The sequence below is a fragment of the Diplotaxodon limnothrissa genome, linkage group LG19 (genome assembly GCF_057381915.1).
Source record: "Diplotaxodon limnothrissa isolate DT_005_m linkage group LG19, D_limnothrissa_male_GT1.1, whole genome shotgun sequence".
In the NCBI taxonomy this organism is placed as follows: Eukaryota; Metazoa; Chordata; class Actinopteri; order Cichliformes; family Cichlidae; genus Diplotaxodon; species Diplotaxodon limnothrissa.
In genome coordinates this window covers 17,212,347-17,232,922 of record NC_140614.1, presented here as the reverse complement: position 1 = coordinate 17,232,922, position 20,576 = coordinate 17,212,347, and the positions used below count along the sequence as shown (strand labels likewise).

Genomic DNA, 20,576 nt, shown 5'->3' with positions numbered 1-20,576 from the left:
TAATCAGTAATTACTGAGTTTAGCACAGTATGTATTACCGCATTACTGAAACACGTTACTTTGTAACCTTCCTGATTTGAAGACAAGCTGGCACTGCAAAATATAATAATGTTCACCTTCCTGGTTGAATCTGGCTCAAACTTTTCACTGTTTGATGAAGCTTCTGGGGAAACAGATGAGAAGAAAGTTGTACTGTTCAGAAGTCAAGAGATCCATTTATATCTCTTTAATTTGGCTTAAACCAAATATAGACATTCACTAAAAGAAAAATAATAGCTACAGCCAAGCATGAAGATGTCAATATGTCAGTGATTTACTGCTTTAGGGTGACTTGCAATTATTGAGTGAATCATAAGTTCAGCTCTTGGACAGAAAATCAGTTATTAGTCTGTTAGCTGTAACTGAAACACTAATGTGAAACATAATGATCCCAAGAATTTGAGAAATCCCAAACCTCTAAATTTCTCAAAAAATATTCCACCACAGTAATGTGAAAACCTGATTTCTCGATACTGGAAGTGTTTGGTTGTTGTGGCAGATTTCAAAGCAAACTATTAAGCAACAAGAAGAAATGGGTGACCTTTTTGCTTCAAGAGTTACAACTTAAAACTTGTATTTTGTGTGGACTAAAGTTTCATTTGTTTTATGTTAACTTCTGATTAAAGAGATGGCATTGTAGTTTGCAGAAGATACAGAAACACAGGAAATAAGGATGCGCATGAATAAGTTTTTGTTCATCCTGTGACACGCCATTTCCCGTTGCCCAGCATGAGCTACTGCATGATAGATTAGTGTATGTAATACACAATTATATGGCAGACTAATAAACACTAGGTAAGTTAAGAACGAACATTTCTGGGGACTGCCTGAGGGTGCACAAGGGTGCTCCTATGAGAACCATAAACCTCCAAGAACCATTTTTCCTGATTACATTCACTCCACCTACATGAATTTTAAGTTGGAAGATGCTGTTAGTGAAGCTGTTGTTGTGTGACACTGGTTTTATGCTAAAAAGTGCATGCGTGAATTTGCACTGTGATATTAATACAATGCACCGGTCTATATCAAAAAAAGACCGGTGGCTGTTTTTGTTATATGTCATGAAATTTGAAACAAGCCATCAGTCTCTGACAGAAGGTTCCTCTGGCAGACTTCAGCGCCTCGAACCACTGATGATATACTCCAAAAGCCAGAGTGTCAAATGTTTTTCTTTGCCTGCATAACCAGCTTGTTGTTTTGTGGTCACTGATAATGTTAATTAAACCACACCAATTCAGACTTGCTTTGGCTGTTTTGAGGTCTCTTGCTTTCTTTTAAAAAAAAAAAGAATGCGTCAGCATTCTCAGAGTACGTTTCCACCACCGCATATATGCTTAGTAAAGCCTGGAATTTATCATCGCTTAATTTCTCTGCATGCTGTTTTATTGTGTTGTGTTAGGCCGACGTCATTCAACATGTGTATCGTCTCTGCTAGTGTTCATATGTTTGTTGTTTTAATACAGTCGCTGCCAAGTGTATGTTTGAATCGCTTACTCTTTAGTAGGAGCAGAGCAGAACTGTGATAATTCCCACTGCAGACATTTCAAAATGATCGGACTTGCTCCAAAAGTTACATGAAAAAATTCCAAATGTGCCTAATGAAAATATCTTCTAATTGCAAACTTTACCAAAAGAGATTCATTCAAAAAATCTAAATAAAGGAACAGCCTCAACACTGGAAACAAATCATGCTGAATCATATAATGTACAGTATAAGTTTGACTAATTACCACATTAAAAAGAGACCATTTACTACTAATTACCTTGTGGCAAAAAATATGTTCATTTACTTTTGTTACCCAGCACAGCTCAGCCAGATGAGCTTTTTAAAAAAATCCAAATTCTTCACACATACAGGCTGCACCTTTTTATACATGTAGAAGAAGAAAACAAGATTTGCAGTTCAAGCAGCAGGCAGTCCTACACTGTAAAAAAAAAAAACATGCTGTTTTTACAAGAAAACCCTGGCAGCTGGGGTTACCAGGGACTTCCTGTAAAAACGCTTTACAGATGCAACTTGTAAATTGATTTACAGTGAATGAATCTCAGATTAAAACTGTTAAATCTACAGGAAAAAGTTAATTTCACACATAGATGTGATATATAAATACACTATTTCCTGTATCTTTTACAAGTAATAAATGCTTTTTGTGGATCCATAAACTGCAAAATTAACAGGGAAATATCGTACAAAGAACTAATTTAAAATGGTAGAACTACAGTGAAACTGTGCATATTAAATGGAGCTGCTCTGTAAATTATACATAAAATCTATGCTGAATATTATATGTTTTAATGTAAAATTTTAACCATAACCCAGCAAATTTCTTACTGCTACGCCTACACCCAAACATGCAAAAATACATCTTGAGAAAACACAAGAGAGGAAAATATCACTTTTGGGAAATTTATTTTGCAGCCACATTAGCAAAATGACAGCAAATGGATCCATTTTTCCAACTAACACAATATGCAAGGCACACAGCAACTACACAATTCAATCAAAATATAGGCTATAAAAGCTGTGGAACATTCCTGCAAAGCAAGAACCATGTTCATGAAACAAGCATTTGTTAGACCCTCCACCAGAAAAAGTTAAATAACCTGTTAAGACTTTAAAACAAAAAACACATATTGTGCCAAAAATGATCATAAGCACCGTGCAACGCAACACACACCCTGCTGTCACCACAACCATGGCCTTGGTCAGAAAACATCAGCAAAACCACGTGGTGAAACAAACCTACACATGTGGTCTAGAAACACTGCAGTAGCAGCATGTTGTTTTTTTCTTATGTAAATAAAGAACATTCCTACAAAGAAAGAACATCTGAATTGGCTTCATGCATTCGACCAGTAAAAGGTTCCAGTACACATTGTGGAACAAAATTAACAAAGTAAAACTAACAGTCCACAGAGAGTCAAGATTTAGGCTTAGCGCCACTCGTGGTCGGCGAGATCCTGAATCAGGGTGAGGACTTGAGGGTTCACACTGAGACGACGCTTTGAGTTTTTGTTCTCTACTTTGGTTCCTTTTTCTGGGTTTATGGAGAAGAAACACCTGTAGAATAACAATCATATAAAAGTTTATTAAGCATTTTTATAATTGATCAGTTAAAATACACGTACAAAGTAAGTAAAAATTAAGTATATATATATATATATATATATATAAAAAAACACCCAGCACGCCCCTGCGGGCGGTTTATCCTTCAAGCTCGGGTCCTCTACCAGAGGCCTGGGAGCTTGAGGGTCCTGCGCAGTATCTTAGCTGTTCCCAGGACTGCGCTCTTCTGGACAGAGATCTCCGATGTTGTTCCCGGGATCTGCTGGAGCCACTCGCCTATCTTGGGAGTCACCGCACCTAGTGCTCCGATTACCACGGGGACCACCGTTACCTTCACCCTCCACATCCTCTCGAGCTCTTCTCTGAGCCCTTGGTATTTCTCCAGCTTCTCGTGTTCCTTCTTCCTGATATTGCTGTCATTCGGAACCGCTACATCGATCACTACGGCCGTCTTCTTCTGTTTGTCTACCACCACTATGTCCGGTTGGTTAGCCACCACCATTTTGTCCGTCTGTATCTGGAAGTCCCACAGGATCTTAGCTCGGTCATTCTCCACCACCCTTGGGGGCATCTCCCATTTTGACCTCGGGACTTCCAGGTTATACTCCGCACAGATGTTCCTGTACACTATGCCGGCCACTTGGTTATGGCGTTCCATGTATGCCTTGCCTGCTAGCATCTTGCACCCTGCTGTTATGTGCTGGATTGTCTCTGGGGCATCTTTACACAGCCTGCACCTGGGGTCTTGCCTGGTGTGATAGACCCCAGCCTCTATGGATCTTGTGCTGCCATGATTAGTGCCTCTGTGCTGTCTTTCAGTCCAGCTTTGTCCAGCCACTGGTAGGATTTCTGGATATCAGCCACCTCCTCTATCTGCCGGTGGTACATACCGTGCAGGGGCCTGTCCTTCCATGATGGTTCCTCGTCTCCCTCCTCTTTCTTGGGTTTCTGCTGCCTGAGGTATTCACTGAGCACTCGGTCAGTTGGGGCCATCTTCCCAATGTATTCTTGGATGTTCGTTGTCTCATCCTGGACTGTGGTGCTGACACTCACCAGTCCCCGGCCCCCTTCCTTCCGCTTAGCGTACAGCCTCAGGGTGCTGGACTTGGGGTGAAACCCTCCATGCATGGTAAGGAGCTTTCTTGTCTTTATGTCAGTGGCTTCTATCTCCTCCTTTGGCCAGCCTATTACCCCAGCAGGGTACCTGATCACGGGCAGGGCGTACGTGTTGATGGCCCGGATCTTGTTCTTACCATTCAGCTGACTCCTCAGGACTTGCCTGACCCTCTGCAGGTACTTGGTGGTTGCAGCCTTTCTAGCGGCCTCTTCATGGTTCCCATTTGCCTGCGGGATCCCCAGGTACTTGTAACTGTCCTCTATGTCTGCAATGTTGCCTTCTGGTAGTTCAATCCCCTCAGTTCTGACTACCTTCCCTCTCTTTGTTACCATCCGACTACACTTCTCCAGTCCGAACGACATTCCAATGTCATTGCTGTATAGCCTGGTAGTGTGGATCAGTGAATCGATGTCTCGTTCACTCTTGGCATACAGCTTGATGTCATCCATGTACAGGAGGTGGCTGACAACTGCTCCGTTCCGTAGTCGGTATCCGTAGCCAGTCTTGTTAATGATCTCACTGAGGGGGTTCAGGCCTATGCAGAACAGCAGTGGGGACAGAGCATCTCCTTGGTAGATCCCGCACTTGATGGTGACTTGTGCTATGGGCTTGGAGTTGGCCTCTAGTGTTGTACGCCACATCCCCATTGAGTTCCTGATGAAGGCTCTTAGGGTCCCATTGATCTTGTACAATTCTAGGCATTCCAGTATCCAGCTGTGGGGCATTGAGTCATAGGCCTTCTTGTAATCAATCCAGGCAGTGCACAGGTTGGTCAGTCTGGTCTTGCAGTCTCGGCTGATTGTTCTGTCTACCAGTAGCTGGTGTTTTGCGCCTCTGGTATTCTTGCCAATTCCTTTCTGTGTCCCGCTCATGTATTGACCCATGTGCCTGTTCATCTTAGCCGATATGATGCCTGACAGGAGCTTCCATGTAGTACTGAGACAGGTTATTGGTCGGTAGTTGGAGGGGACCGGTCCCTTCTTGGGGTCCTTGGGGATCAGGACCGTCCGACCTTCGGTTAGCCATTCCGGGTGTCTCTCGTTAACTAGCAGCTGGTTCATTTGTGCTGCCAGACGCTCGTGGAGTGCAGTCAGCTTCTTTAGCCAGTAGGCGTGAACCATGTCGGGCCCTGGTGCTGTCCAACTCTTCATACTGGAGACCCTTTCTTGGATATCTGCCACTGTGATGGTTACTGGACCCTGTTCAGGGAGGTCACTGTGGTCTGCCCTCAGATCCACTAGCCACTGAGCATTGCCGTTATGGGTTGCGTCCTTCTCCCATATGCTCTTCCAGTATTGCTCTGTCTCCAGCCTTGGTGGTGCTGTTCTCTTATTATTGTTCCCTTGCCACTGAGAGTACACCTTTGCTGGTTCTGTGGAGAACAGCTGGTTTATTCTCCTGCCTTCTATCTCTCTGGTGTACCTCCTCAAGCGGCTGGCCAAGGCTGTGAGTCTTTGCTTGGCAGTTTCCAAGGCCTCAGGTATGGACAGCTTGCTGTATTTCTTATGCACCTTCTTTGTCACACCTTTCTGCAACTCCGTTAGTTGGCTAACCTCCCTCCGTGCTACTTTGATCTTGCCCTCTAGCCTCCTTCTCCATGGAGGGTACTGCCCCTTGTGGCTGTTCAACTTGTAGCCAAGCATCTCACTGATCACTGCTGCCGTATTGTAGATCAGCTTGTTAGTGTCGGTAATCGTGGTTGTAGGTATTGCCCGTAGTGCTGCATTAACATCATCTAGCAGACCTTCTGAGGGTACTTCACGTAATCTTGGTAACCGGCTACGGGGTATCCAGGTTTCAAGCTTGGCCATTATCCTATTTTTCAGGTCAGTTCCTCTCGCACTCAACGATCCTTCTCCTATCGCACTTGGGGCTATGTACCCAATCTCGGGTGGGGGTGATGATATCTCCCCCCTGACCTGGCGTCCTGACTCCTCCTTGCCGTAGCATTTGTGTTGTACCTCGTCAATCTCTAGCTGTGAGAGCAGTCCCTTCTTTCGAATGTTGGAACACTGAGCTACTAGTTGTTTCGCCGTCATTGTGGATGTTGGGTATCGAAGAATCCATAGGTCCGTCATCCTATTCATGTAGCCCCTTCCGCCGGGGTTACTTGCGTAGTAGCATTCCAACAATGCCCTGTTTTCGTCTCTTGCCCACCGATGCCTTCTTGTTCCAGTAGCCCACTTTTCGCCAGGGTGCCCTGGTTCCTCAACACCTGACGCGGACCTTGTTGATCCGGGCGACGTCCGAGCCGGCATGCCTTCATATTTATCTGTCTCGCTCATGTCTGCGGTAGGCTTGCTTAGCATAGGGGGTCTAGCCTTAGGACCCTTACTGGATACAGACGCCCCAGGCAGGAATCGAACTTGCGATCCTCTGTTCCAAAGGCGTGTAGTCTAACCACTACGCTATCCAGCTGGATATATATATATATATATATACATATATACATATACATATATACACACACACAGAGTCATGGCCATGACCACGTTCAAGACAAAGTATAACCAAAATGCTGTGGGGAAGTGAACAATGCATGGTCAAAAGTATTGGCACCCTTCACGAGTGTCTTCTGCGGTGATATGTCACACTTTAGCATTGTTAAAATCCAAAGCAAAGGTTATAGGTAGTCAGACGTCAGTTAACGCTTGGTCTAGCCCTGAGTCTCGGCCAGGCTTGGACCCGGATTCAGACTGTTAATGTATTTAAAAAAACCAAACAAACAAAAAAAACAACAACAAAAAACAGAAAAAAAACAACTGAAACCGGCTCCAAAGCCGACCGAGACTCAGAGCCAGACCTGGACTCGAACCACATCAAAGCCAGACTCCAGATCCCAGAGTCTCAGTTATGAGAAATAACAAAGCCATATTTGTTCACCTCTGAAGAAACTCTAAAGTGGAAGCCAGCTCAGATGGATAATGGATGTTGAAATTGTAGTAGCTCCCGAACATGAGGCACAGTGCAGAAATGAAGGAGGATATGTTTGTGCTGACGAGGTTCCGATCAATAATCAGCATGTATCTTCTTGAGGAATAGCAGGACTGTCCTGTGAACAAATTATTTAACAGGTTATATCAATAAACACGGCAGTCACATGACATTCTATAAAAAGTGCACTTAAAAAAAAAAGAGAGAGAGAGAGCTATGAAACAGACTTACCACACACGATAATAGTGGGTGTCAGAGGCACTTGCTCCAGTTGTACCTCATCTGCCAGACATGTATCTTCAACACAGAGAAGCATGGATTCCTCCTTCTCTTCAAAGTAGCTGAGCAGAAGCAGGACCATCTCTTTCACATCATCTGAGCAGCCACTCTGCGGTCCCCTCTGAAGCCTTGCATAAGTCTGAAGGAACACCTTGCTTTTGCTGACAGCAACTGTGGTCAAGTAGTCCAGTAGCCTTTTCCCCTTCAATTCCAAATTACGTGTGAATGTCTCTTTGAGGTCAATCCCAGTAAGTTCCTTGAAGTGGACAGACATGCCAAGTTCATCAAACCAAAACGGCCACTCCTCCCTAAGGCATTTGATACTTTTCCCCTGATTGACATGTTGACGTTGTGTGTAGTAAGTCATTAGACTTTTTACCTCTTCTGGATTGGTGTCAGCTTGCTGGAACATCACCTTGAGTTTTTCCATCTTTTGCTGTTGGCTCTCTGGAGTTTCTTCAAGAGGCAGAAATTCTACATTCCATTTAATGCACCCGTATGTATCCTGCATGGCTGCTCTTTCTTCTAAAGGGATCTCGTCTGTGTGGTCTGAGTCAGTCTGATGTTTTCTTTTTCTTATTTTGGGTGTTGAAGTGCGCCTTACATTTTCAATTCTGTTCTGCAACTGTTTGACAAGTGAAAGGTAGCCTGCGCCAACAATCTCACCCTCTATTAAATCTTGCAGAGAATTGGGATATTTTGCCACCATTTTTCTTGCAACGTCAATTGAATGTTTTCTACCTACATGAGGGCATTTTTCCATCATCTCAGTCACAACAATCTGGACCATTTGCCTCCTCAGTTTTGGGCGAGGCCTTTTCCCCCTCTCAAGAAAATGCATCACTTCTGCAGGAAGTTTACTCCATGGAATTTCAAAGTTGTCATCCCATTGTGTGTCACATCCTGGGCTGCTGGAGGAGGTCGACGATAGACTTTGGGGTGAAAGTGAGAGCAATGACAGCGACTGGGTTGATGAGGCTTCCACAGATGATAGCGAGCTGTTCTCTGGAGTTTGGTCTTTAAATTACAAAACAAATACAATTATGATTCACACTGTATGTCTGTTCATGACCATCTCTGCTTTTGAGTTTGAATAGTTGTTTGTTGTTTTTACTTACATTTCTGTTTCCAAGCAGAAAGAAGCTTTCTTGCTTGTACAGGTCTTAATGCTGTCATCAAATCTGCCTCCGTTACGAAGCGTAGATCATCACTTGTCTCAACTCCAATGGACTGTAAGTGCTCCTCCAGGATGTTTTTGTTCACAGCTTGAAGTTCTAGTAGGACTTCCGTGATGGCGACATCTAGGAAGGTTCGCTCTGAGTCACTCATACTTGCACTGAAGAAGAAACGCCACATCCAAACAAAATAGAAAATCACATACAGTTCATACACTTGATGGAGCAGGGTGTGGATCAGGTGACACTTATATTAATGTTAAACTATTTACAGTGAGAAGTGAGCTATTAGTTGGACATTATTTTGCCACAATACTATGCTTTAGTGGAATGACTCGGTATTCTTGAAGAATGTATGATACCAAAGGATAGAAATCAGGCAGGTCATTAATGTTGATACACTGTAACCCAAGACTGTCCTTTGTCACAGAATACAGATGGTATTCTGAGAGGAAGATGCCTTTGTGGATATCCATTAGAACATACACAGATGTGTCATTTTGAATCAAGATGAGTAGAAGTTCACCAAACTCCATACACTCGTCATTTCTGTACACAAGAAACTGTCCCTTTTTATATGCAGTGCCCTTGTACTGAATGTCTGTGGTAACTGTGGTATTGCTTTCTGAAAAAGCTAACTCCCTGACCGCATGCTGAATAGTGTCACTGTAGAGGTTGGGATAAAACGCGCAGCTCTCCTTGACTTGCAGCAGTTCACGGCATTCTTGCCCTGCTAAAAGATAAGCCTGATACATCTGATGACGTGTTGACAAAGTTTGACAAATATTTTTGAAGCTTTTCAAGTGTCTGGCACATCTTTTGAAGTAACTGTGTTTACATTCAAACCTAAGCGTCCATAACCTCATCAATGGACCAAATTTCAACAACAGTGCTGAATAATGGCGCAAATAGTGGTGCTTGGGTTTTAGTTTAATTCCAGGAAACAACATCTCTCTCATCTCCAAATATTCTTGGATCAAAATGTCAGCGAATGCTATCTGGGACAAGGATTGTCTCTGTGCTCTGAGCACAAATAAGATCCACAATGTCTTTCAACTGGAGAGCTAACTGCCATACTTCATCCTCATGGTTTTGTACTTTGTCACCAATCAAAACTGGCAGCAATCTCAAAAGGTTCCAGTTTTGAACGGCTTGCCCTGATAATTTGGATCCGTCAGGTTTGACAGTACATGGCTTTGTAAGTGCTTCGGATCCTTTATATTTAAACTGTTTAATGCGTCTGTTTAAAAGGGAGTATGTGAACCATTTTTTATTTTTTATAATGTTCTTCAGGTACAGTGCTAGATCATATGACACAACTCCTTCAAAGAGGTCATGACCTAGACAAGGTGGGAGACCAGGCTGGGATACGTGAAAAGACTGAAGGGTATTGAAGATGGAGTTTACCTTTATTCCTCTGACGTCTTGGATAGTTTCAGACTGGAGATCAGCAACAGCCGCGTCATATGTCTCTGGAGTGCGTGGAGGACCACAGGCATTCGGATCAGCATAAAACTCACTTCGTGTTACTTCACAGTACCTGCAAAAATATTGAGAGCAGCTGAAGTTTTCTGTAAACCCTCCTATGCAATGAGAACCCAAGTTGTCCCCAGCAATACAGTAAAGACCCCCTTTTACTGTTTCTCCATCTACATCTATTCCATCTGTCTCCAAGGATTTCAGATCTGCCAACAACTCTGAGAAAACTTTGGCTATTCCAAAATGCTTGAAGTCATTCTCAACACACAACAAGACTAAAAACATGTTATCTGTATTTGAACGCAAATGAATGGGTAAATTTGCTAATGACAGATAGACTGCAAGAAGTTTGTGCGTCTTTTTAGCAGAACCCAGGGGATTCACTACCTCAAATGAATCTTGGTACAAAATCAGTTTGAGGCTTTCAGGGTTTTCATTAAAGAACTGGTGACATTTGAAAATTTTGCCATCATATAAATCCTTAAAAATTTCTACATCAGGACCCCCAAACTGTGACTCTAAAAAGCTCTTCAGGGTTTCTCCAACTGGTATGTAGTAAGCACATTTTTCTGTCATGTTTTCATCCATTCCCAATGGCACTTTCTTGGGTTCTGTGTATTTAAACATTTTTTTGAATGTTTGATTTCTGGTGTGTGTTGTTCCTAGTTGTCCCTGATGGCAAGCAGAGAACAAATCTGACTCTTTAATGCAGTCACAGATTTTAGTGACTGCTTCATCTGATAGGTTCATTTCATTTTTTAGTAAAAAACTTACCTTATTAATTGTGTAGGCTTGACCCAATTCGTGCACATTCTGCATTTCCTCAGCAATAGTCTGTATAGTAGAGGCAGGAATTAGCAGCTGTCCTTGCAGTTTAAGGTAAAAGAGACACATGTTTCTGAGATAAGAATGACTATCCTTCTCTGGCATATCCCTGGCTAAACTAGCAGATGCCATGGTTTCATGTGTGTTTTCTGAATATTCTGTACTGTCATTTGGGGGCTGAGGACGAGATTCCTTGTACATATCATCAATACCATCTGGGGAACAAGCTTTATGCTTCCTACACATGTGAGAAGTAAATGATGACTTTTTTGTAAACATATGCTTACAACCACTTACTGGACATGACACAGACCTGCCCTCTGCAATATGATCGTTTAAGTGAGACACTAGCTCTTTCACTGTTTGAAAATGGCGGGCACATAATGAAACTGCACATTTTAAATCTGCAACAAGAGCTTTAGGAGTAGCTTGAAGTGCAGGTGCATTGTGCACACGATAAAAATGCCCCTTGAAAGCAGAGTACGTGGTGAATGTTTGGCTGCAATTGGCGCCAACACATTTAAAAATACAACAAGGCTCATTCTTATGCACTCTGCAATGTAGTACATAGCCTCTTAATGTGACCAATACCTTTTTACAAAAGACGCAGATGATCATTTTTAGTATTTCAAAAGTTTGCCTGTGCTTTTCAGCTGAACTAGCATTCTAGCGCTAAGTTATGAGCATTAGTCTAAATATCAACTGGTGCTTTTATCTCAAAAAAACGTCGCCAAGATATTGAACTTACCGTGCAGACTTTCTGACGAACAAACACAGATCCTCAAAAAACACTTGAAATCGTATGTTTGTAATTTGTCCTAACAACGTAGTTGCTGAAAGTTCAACGTTTTCTTCTCCCGTCTTCTCTCTCGTGCTGGCTCGTTAGCTATAGTCGTGAACTAGGCGCTCTTCTCCTCCCGCCCTCACGTCATTATCCAATCAGAGACGAGCTTCAGATGCACATTCAAAATTAGGCGCGCTCAGTGCAACGGTGAGTGGCCTGAAGTAGCTTACAGCTCTGTGGAGATGAGGCACCATAGAGATCCTATGGGAGGCACTGTAAGTTTGTTTAGCCTGTAATAATGAGACATTGCTGACCTAACCCAAAAAAGTATTCTAGTCTAAGTATCACATTGCAATTAAAAGAAACATAAAGAATACAAGCATTATGACAGAAGCATTACTTAATCGTTAAATAATAATTTCTTATTGGTTACCCTACAATAGGCTGCAAATAGCCCGAATGATTTAAGAAAAAAACATGATGTAAACAATTTTAATTGTATATTTTTATATAGCCTATAAATGGAGAGGCAACCTCTCAGGTTCACAATGACATCTTCTGTGAAAACATTTTTATTAGTCCTATCCATGACTTTGCATCATTTCATGAATCATGTTAAAAGTAGGCCCAGTACAACCATGCAGTTGTAAAGTGACTTACATATAGGTCATGTGTTTTTAAGAAAAACTGACTAAAACTGTGATTTTTACAGTATTTGCATGTCAAATTAACATGATTGTTTGGTTATGAGTATTACGGTGTTTCACTGTTTTTATTCACAGTATTTGTAGTTTTAACCAATAAATTTGATTATAATCACACATTCATGTTGTAAATATAACAGGAACATTCTGTTTAAAGGTTTACAATAATTCACTGTGATCGAAACAGGAAAGTTGTGTTTTGGGGTTTACTATACATTTCTGTAGGGGTTTTACATGGTTTTTATGTCAATTTCACTGCCTTTTTTTACAGTGTACAATTTGAAACAATTTGCTGAACATCCCGTCGCCAGCTTTGTTTACCTGCCTGCACACAAATGCACAAGTCCTGACTTCACAGGTGCAGTTACCCAACCACCACCTAAAAAGAAGTGACTCCTGAATCTACACACAGGCATACACTACAAGCAGCCACCATTTTCCACATCAGTATACAGATGAAAAGTGATGGCAAACTCCAAGTAAGAGAGAAAGTTGAACCTCCAACTGGATTACTGGGATTAATATCATTATAACAATCATAGTATGCATCTGTATATATGTCTGTATATACCCCATATATTCGCCTACTTAATGAGTCGGCTAAACTTTGCACAAATATCACTGCACATACAGCAATTACTGACATCTGTATGTTTTTTTTTTTTTTTAAAAAGATTTAATTATTAACCCCAATTCTTTTGATTTTTGTACATATTATATTAATTAATTATAATCTGTAAATGTGATGTTATGTTCTCCTTTTGTTTGTTTAAAATATCACATTCAATGTACATTGTCCATTCGTGACAAGTTACTTAACGTTCACCAGAATTTGTATCTGTGAATGAATTTTGTTTGAATCACCGCAAAATACGGGAAAAGGAAGTGGGGGAAAAAAAAGTTGCAGGCTAGTAGCTGTAATGTAATTGAAAAGAATATCAAAAACTATATGCATTACTGAAAAAAATGCACATCATTTGACTTGAAACATTTTGAAATAGCAGCTGTCATCTTTTATGTACAGTCTATGGACATTTTCTATGGAAAAAGTGAAGTGGCGTCATTCTTAAGCTGAATTTAAAATGTAAATACTTTGGTGGGACTGCAGTTTAAATGGAGCTCGATGGCACACTGCACCTGTTGACCTTTAATTTAGTCCTTCCAGGTGGAAACCCGCAGTGCCACAGGAAAAGTGACATGACATTGCAAGTGTGGATTCATGGTAATCAATGGGACTCCTGACATTTAAACTTGTATCAATCAACTGCTAATGGTAAAATCAATAGGAAGTCAGAATGACAGGCCACTTTATTATTTATACATTTCTATGATCAATTCACTCAAAAAGTCAGCAGTGTTGTGACACCCCAGTGGACCCATGACACCCTGTACACTTGATCGATACTGCACATTACAATGAGCATGATCAAGTGCATGTGTCTCAGTGTTGGCTTCAAACTAGTCTTCATTTGGTGATGGTGTGCTTGCAGATATAGTGTCACTATATAGGACAAAGCAAAGAATTCAACATAAATAGAAGAGCTTGCCCTGCCGTAGTTCGCCAGTCTGTGTTAGTGTAATACATTGACTGAGTCCTCTGATTCAGAGCACTGGCAATACAAACTTGGTGCTCAAATGTCTGTGTAGCTTGACTGAACTAAGTGCAGGGATATCATTAGCACTATACACTGTCAACACGTGCGCATTTCCATGTAAACCCATTTGAAGTATTGCAAACATAGTAGTTTCTGTTCTGATTTAAGAAAACACCAGTTCTGTGTCACTATGCCCAGTGAAAACTTAATGCATTTTAATGAGATAGCCCTTGAATCTGCTCAGATTCATTTATGACAGTCACACATTGAACAGGTCTGCTGTCAGCGTAATGAGACGGCTGATTTTTCTGGGCTTAAAGAAAGTGAAGAAATCATTAATTTAGCTGCCTGAGCTGGTGACTTGTACGGCCTGTGAAGCGGCCCTCACATTAGTTGGCTCCATCTCAAAAGCTCACATGTCACATGCTGCTGTTTCTGATGTCACTTCCAAAAGAAAAAAAAAAAAAAAAAAAGAAAGGAAAAAAAAAAAAAAAAAAAAAAAAAGCTCACAGACCGCAACTGTTGCCCAAAACACAAGCTGTTAGCATTCTGTAGGCAGCCATACTTCAAATAAAATATGAAAATGGCAAGCTTGCCAAATTGGTAGCTACAGATAAACACCTTGACAGTGTAAACAGCAGCTAATGCCCTTTATGATATTAATCACCCTGATTGTAGTTAATGCTTATGTCAGTTTTGTAAATTAGCTGGGCTCAAGGTGACCTTTTTCATTCCTTATTCAGCAGCACTGTCTCTTTTCTTCTTTCCCCTGATGTTTTACTTATTTATGCCACTTGTGTTTTTCAGTTTTTTCCTCTTTTTTTTTCAAAAAAGCTGCCTGTTTGATTAATGGTTATGCTTGCGAGAGGCCTCAGCACTAGAGTTTAGCTTAGAGCTGCTGTAGAGTTGAACACATACTGTACACGAGCTGCATGTGAAGCTCACATCCTGAGATGCTCCACTTTCATAATGGGAAATGTAAATAATGTGCATAATCAGTGGTCATACTGTTCTTGAAATTGTGCACTGTATACTACCTTATGTGTATAGCTCATTTTATATTTGTCCTTGCCATTTATTAGACAGAATATATTTTACATTAAATTTACATTAAATTAATTTTACTATTAAAACAAGCCAATGGCTGGAAAACATGCAAAAAGTTATCAGTAAAGGCTTTCCGACCAAAATCCTTCCAAACAACTAAGTAAAGTGTACGCTGTAAAGTGTAAATAACCTTTTCCTAAACCTAACCAAGTCTTTTTAGTGCCTATTCCTGAAGAATATAAAAAAAAGGAGTCAAAAGTTTAAAGGAGGATGTGGACTTTGTTGTTCACCCTTCTGCATTCGTCTCCAGACTTCCAGAAGCCTTTCTCTTAGAAAGGCCTGAAACCAAACGTCTCCCACTTGTGAAAAATGCTGCTTGTTATGCTTGTGTATACAGAAAACATGATAAGATGGGTACTTTGTTAGTCTCACTAACCATCAGCAGTAAAATGATTCTTCAAAGGGCTTAAATTAATATTAACAGCCAGTTGGGGGTGCTTGACTAAGATCACACTTGCATAAGTAGGTCCAGAGAAGTAGAGGTGCACTAGGTCACGCTCCAACTTTTATATTCTGCACTGAGCATTGATTTGTTTAAAACAGTCAGAGTTTAATCAAATTCCTACAAATGTGAGTCGAATTAAAAATCCGCCAGTGTTGGTAATTAAATGGTCAAAGTCTAGGATTGAATGTATGACTGTATATATGAAGTCCTTTTAAAAGGATTTAGTGTAAATTTACACTTTCCTGACATGCATTATGCATAATACATTATGCATTACACACTCTTGACTTCCACTTAAAACTACAGTATTGATTTTATTATTACAAACTAATTAAAAATAACTAAACTAATTATTGCAAAAAAGGAATCCCTACAATTCACTACCAGTTTAGCTGTGTATTTTTTTTACAGTGAGAACAACAAGGAAATGTACTGTTGAAAGAAAGTGTTCATCTCATTTTGTCTTTAAATTGCATCCTTGCTTTTATGCTTTTGTGATTCTGACAAAGAAGAACTATGTTCATATATACCAGATAAACTATGTTTCATTGATGGACATGTTTCTCATGGCTTATTTCCTGTCTTTCCTCACTTGTTTCCTGCCATTACTTAACCTGAAGGAAATGAATATGAAGACTGAATTGAAGACAGATGTATATAATCATACATTAGTACTTTGTTTTAAGTTTTGAATTAATAACCACTTGGAGTTGTATTTCTAGTCTTCTGGGAAAACAAGTGCAATATTTCACTTTCTTGTAGCTCTGTATTGGTCCTCACCAATAAGCTGGTGTCTTCAATGAAATGGCTACAATATAGAAGAAGGCCCCTCACTACAAGTGGCCCCTTTCATAGATTAATGGAATATAATATAAACATATTGATTAGAGCAGCTTTAATGGTATGATTAAAATATATATACATGTGATATTGTTGTATGTCCCAGAAAAGGTTTTTAAATCATTAAAATATTCGGGCATATGACAGGGTGGCAAAGGAAAAGTGGATGTATAAAGGAGGTAGGAAGGTTACATGTTAAGAATAGTCTAATACATCCATGGTCTTTCCAGTCTAGTGAAGCCCTGCCACTAAGCTTTTCTCTGTTGTCAGATTGTCCTTGGGTGTTCACACATCTTAAGTCAGACTTATATTTGAACTAAATCAAACCAATCTGTGTGACACTAAGCAGTGAACTATGAAGCATCAGAGAGGAACATGGACACTTTGAAGAGAAAAACTCAACATTCACCAGGAGTAAAAAAGCCATTACCAGATATGGTGCAGTTGCCATACACAAGAAGTCAGTCAGTTTGAGAGGAGCAGCCTGAGTGCTCTCAGGCCACATCCCCAGCTCCCTTTATGATCTCTAATGGGATTGTTGAGGAGCGCCAGCAGCATCCTCATCACAGGACAAAACCCACCTAATGGGATATGATTCGCCATGAAAGGGCGAGGAAGAGCAGTTTCTCACTGAACCCACTTATCCCTTAAAACGTCCATATCCCCACCTCCACATCTATTTCTCCCGTAGGAGGCTGGCACCCAAATTCTGACATCAGTACTCCTATTCTCGTGACACATACAGATTTTATGTTTGGGTGTTGTACAGACAAAGAGTCAGAGCATCAGTGCCATGAGACACAGTGTTTGTGGCTTATCAAATCCAGAGCATGCTCAGAGGCCTGGAGCAGCTCAAAAGATGGAATTGCAACTTGCTTAGCTGCTGAAATGAATACAGCGATGTGCTGGAACTTTTTTAGAGCTCACCAGTGTCTCAAGATGGCTTATCTTCTCAGCTTGAGTGCACAAGATATCTCAGCTTTCAAAAAATCATCTGATTTAGCTTTTTAAAACAAGCCTCTCGCATGCTAACCATCAAAAAACTTGCATTTAGAAAGAATAATTATGTAAACCATTTATTATTAATATTAAATCTCAAGGGGATACTCTACATTTTAAAGTTGTTAGACTCTGACAAGTTGTTTTATAATTTAATTGCATTGTAGGAAATGTAGGAATCTGTATTTTTAAAATATATTTGTTCATTTAAAGGTTGGGGTATCATAGAGTCTGCTCTATCAGAATCCATATCTGTTTAATTTGTTAAAATGTATTGATCATCCAAAAAATAGTCAGTGGAAATCAGCTGGTGTTTTGGTATAGAAAGCATGAATAGAAAGTTCTAACTTACTTAAATAGTAAGCTTCTGTGGTGTGGAACCTCCCCCCCCCCCATTTCTCTCAGTGCATCCTTGGTTTACTATTCATGGCTGTACATAACAACAGTGCCCAATAGCTCTCTTGTTGTAGTACACATGGCTTGTAAACCTATCCTTTTAACAAGTTGTTGCTGTGAGTCAGTGGCTCCACAGAATGGTAATTCACACATTTGCCTAATATGCAGCAGATCCTTGGTTTGAGACCAGGAGGAGCTACAACTCCCTTTAGGGTCTGGTTCCAAATTCATGGGCTGCATCCTCCTGAGGCCGCATTTGTAGACCGATTACGTCAAAGCAACGCGCCTGACCCCTTGTAAACAAGGGAGCGTCCAAAAGTAGCTTCTTCTGCTGGGAATCAAGTATAAATGGGTCCATGATAGCTTTAAACTATTGAAATAGTATGAGTTTTGTGTAACTTTCCATTCTGACAGTTTCCTCTCAAACACCTTTTTAGTCTTTATTACAACTTTTGGTTTAATCCTTTCACCTAAATGTTCAAGGACCTTTGATGTGGTTGATTTAATCTATTTTCCTTCCCCATTTTCCCTGTACATATAATGGCATGTCAGGGGGCTCTCGTTACCTAAGGGATCCTGACCTTCACCAGAACCGTGCTGTTTTCCTGTAGCCTTTTTTTTTTTTGCCATTGTGTCCATTGTATATTAACCTTGTTGTGTAACCAGCATTGGCGAATACTGTGTCTGCATTTAAACACAACAGCTAATTTCAGATGAAAGACTGATGGCGGACGTTGAGCTTTGCACTGTACTTCCTCTTTTGTGTATGAATTGTGCAGGGTTGAAAGGTCTGGCAGATTTCCCATCTCTCTTGTCTTCAGGCATCAGCATTTCAATTGCGTTTGTACTCGCACACATGCAACTCGCCACTGTTTGAATATGTGTGTGAGGTTCATCTTGCATGTGCTTGATGTATGCCATGTTCACATGCGTGCGCATATGTGTTTGTGTGTGTGCATTCATCCATGTGTGCATGTCCACTAGGGAGCACTGGGGTGCTTTCAGACAACACAAACTCTCCTCCTCCTCTGTCTGATCCTGATAGGACAGTGAGCTGGAGCCAGCAGCTAGCAGCCCCATCCGCAGTGCAACATGGGAGGAAAAAAAAAAAAGATCAGCACCTCAGATTTTTTTGCTTGGTGCCAACTGGATGACATCAGGTTGACCTTGCCATGCTTGCACAGAGTCCACGAAATCAAACCACATCCCTGGCCTCAAAACCCTCAACTCCAACACACATTTCCTCTCTACTTGCACACACTTTTTCAACCACATAGTACAACTGCAGCCTGACCTTGGCAGTTGTTTTTTGTGCTGTTAAGTAAAAAGACAACATAAAGTTGCGCAAAACAAAGTAGCGCTGCTGGCAGTTTGGCCAAGTGAGGGGAATGCTTCACACTCTGGGTGGTACTGCTGTCAATTGCAGTGCAGGAGCTTGCTTATCGCAAATGTGAAGGTTTTGCTGACCTGCAAATACATTGGAGATAAGACCCCTCTCTTATTTGGAAATAATTAACCATGATGCAAGCAGTTACTGTGAGTCGGCATTGGTGAAGCTGTGTAAGTCTGCATGGAGGCTCATCACGAAGGTGCCACAGTAAATTGTGAGCTAAAATAGCATCGGTTTGTCAGTCCAATTATGTCTAAAATGCCCCTTCTGTTGTTTGCCTTTTGGTGTGCATCTCTAAATTAGACACAAAGTAACTGTGATTAGCCAAGTGCAGAGTTACATTATGAGTTTACTATTTTTTCTTTAAACTATACAGACATCTACATAGTCAGTTTGGTATCATACTGTATAGGCAAAGAAGTCGGGGTCAGACTTTTGACTGTAGCCGTCATATTTCCTTCCGCCATCCTCTAGCGAAGACTGTTAGAATGTTAATGTCAAATACAACATGAAGTGATGTTAGATGCAACGTGTGTGGATGTCAGGGTTCGTGAGTTGGCCAATAAATAATCCTACTATAGTGACACAAGCACTTTGAGAAACTTACGATTCCATCTTTCATTCTCTCCTGCTGTTCTAAAGAAAAGCCTGACTCAACTGTCATGTTCTCTAGATTCATGCTTTAAGTTTCCACGGGGCAAAGCCACTGACTGACAAGTATGAGAGGGGCCTTATCTGTCACCTTACAGGCATTTCATTATAAAAATGCTTGGCTACTGCACTATCACAGGAATGATGGTGAATGCAGCTGCCTTGAGCCTGCCTGGGTAAATAATACAAGCTTTAGGACACATTATGTAAGAGATACAAAAGTGAACTTGGACACAGTCATTTTTGTCTCTCCTTTATCTTTCAGACTTGTGGATCTTGTAGCCATAATGTGACATGGATCAAGCTCCAACATATCAAAGAAGAATAAAATGGAACACCAGAGATTTGGCTTTGTACAAAGGCGTTGGTATAGTTTTCACAACTCTTCTTTTTTCTGAGCAGAAATACCATGGGGTGCCGTGAAATAACACAAGTGACTGGGTCTAGCTTTTCACAGCAATGACAAGTCACGTAATGGCCTAGCTCCGTTGACTCAGCCTTGGATCTGATGGCGTGGCTCTGTGTAGTGTGACGGCTTCGACATGGTCCCAGAGCAGCGTTCATGTGGTCAGGGCACTGGCCCATTTAGAAAAGGCCGGTGTGGAGGGGAGACCAGCAGGAGCTAATGACCTAGAGAGAAAGGCAGAGTGTTTTTCCTCGGCGAGTAGAGGTTGGCAGCTTCTTGATTTGGCGTATCTTGAAACGCAGTCTAACTCATTTTCCTTTTGCCCCAGACACTGTATTCACTGA

The 20,576-nt window shown here is 41.1% G+C and overlaps 2 protein-coding genes across 3 annotated transcripts in view; one reads left to right on the top strand and one right to left on the bottom strand.

Annotated features, from left to right (window-relative positions):
* alk (ALK receptor tyrosine kinase) overlaps positions 1-20,576 on the top strand; it is a 446,259-nt gene that overhangs the window by 9,515 nt on the left and 416,168 nt on the right. The gene's annotated exons all lie outside the window — the stretch shown is intronic.
* Positions 2,974-7,875, bottom strand: LOC146611981 (uncharacterized). Its single transcript, XM_085343505.1, has 3 exons — positions 7,389-7,875; positions 7,107-7,275; positions 2,974-3,100 (listed from the first exon to the last, which is right to left on the bottom strand). The coding sequence occupies exons 1-3, from the start codon at positions 7,864-7,866 to the stop codon at positions 2,974-2,976; spliced, it is 774 nt and encodes a 257-aa protein (XP_085199631.1). The 5' UTR covers positions 7,867-7,875.

What these genes read in the sequence shown, in the direction of transcription:
- LOC146611981 (XM_085343505.1), bottom strand. Translation starts at nt 7,866, where the DNA reads ATGGAAAAACTCAAGGTGATGTTCCAGCAAGCTGACACCAATCCAGAA. An exon ending in ACCCACTATTATCGTGTGTG is followed by an intron (nt 7,276 to 7,388) that starts GTAAGTCTGTTT and finishes ATTTGTTCACAG; the next exon opens with GACAGTCCTGCTATTCCTCA. An exon ending in ACTTTAGAGTTTCTTCAGAG is followed by an intron (nt 3,101 to 7,106) that starts GTGAACAAATAT and finishes GTTATTCTACAG; the next exon opens with GTGTTTCTTCTCCATAAACC.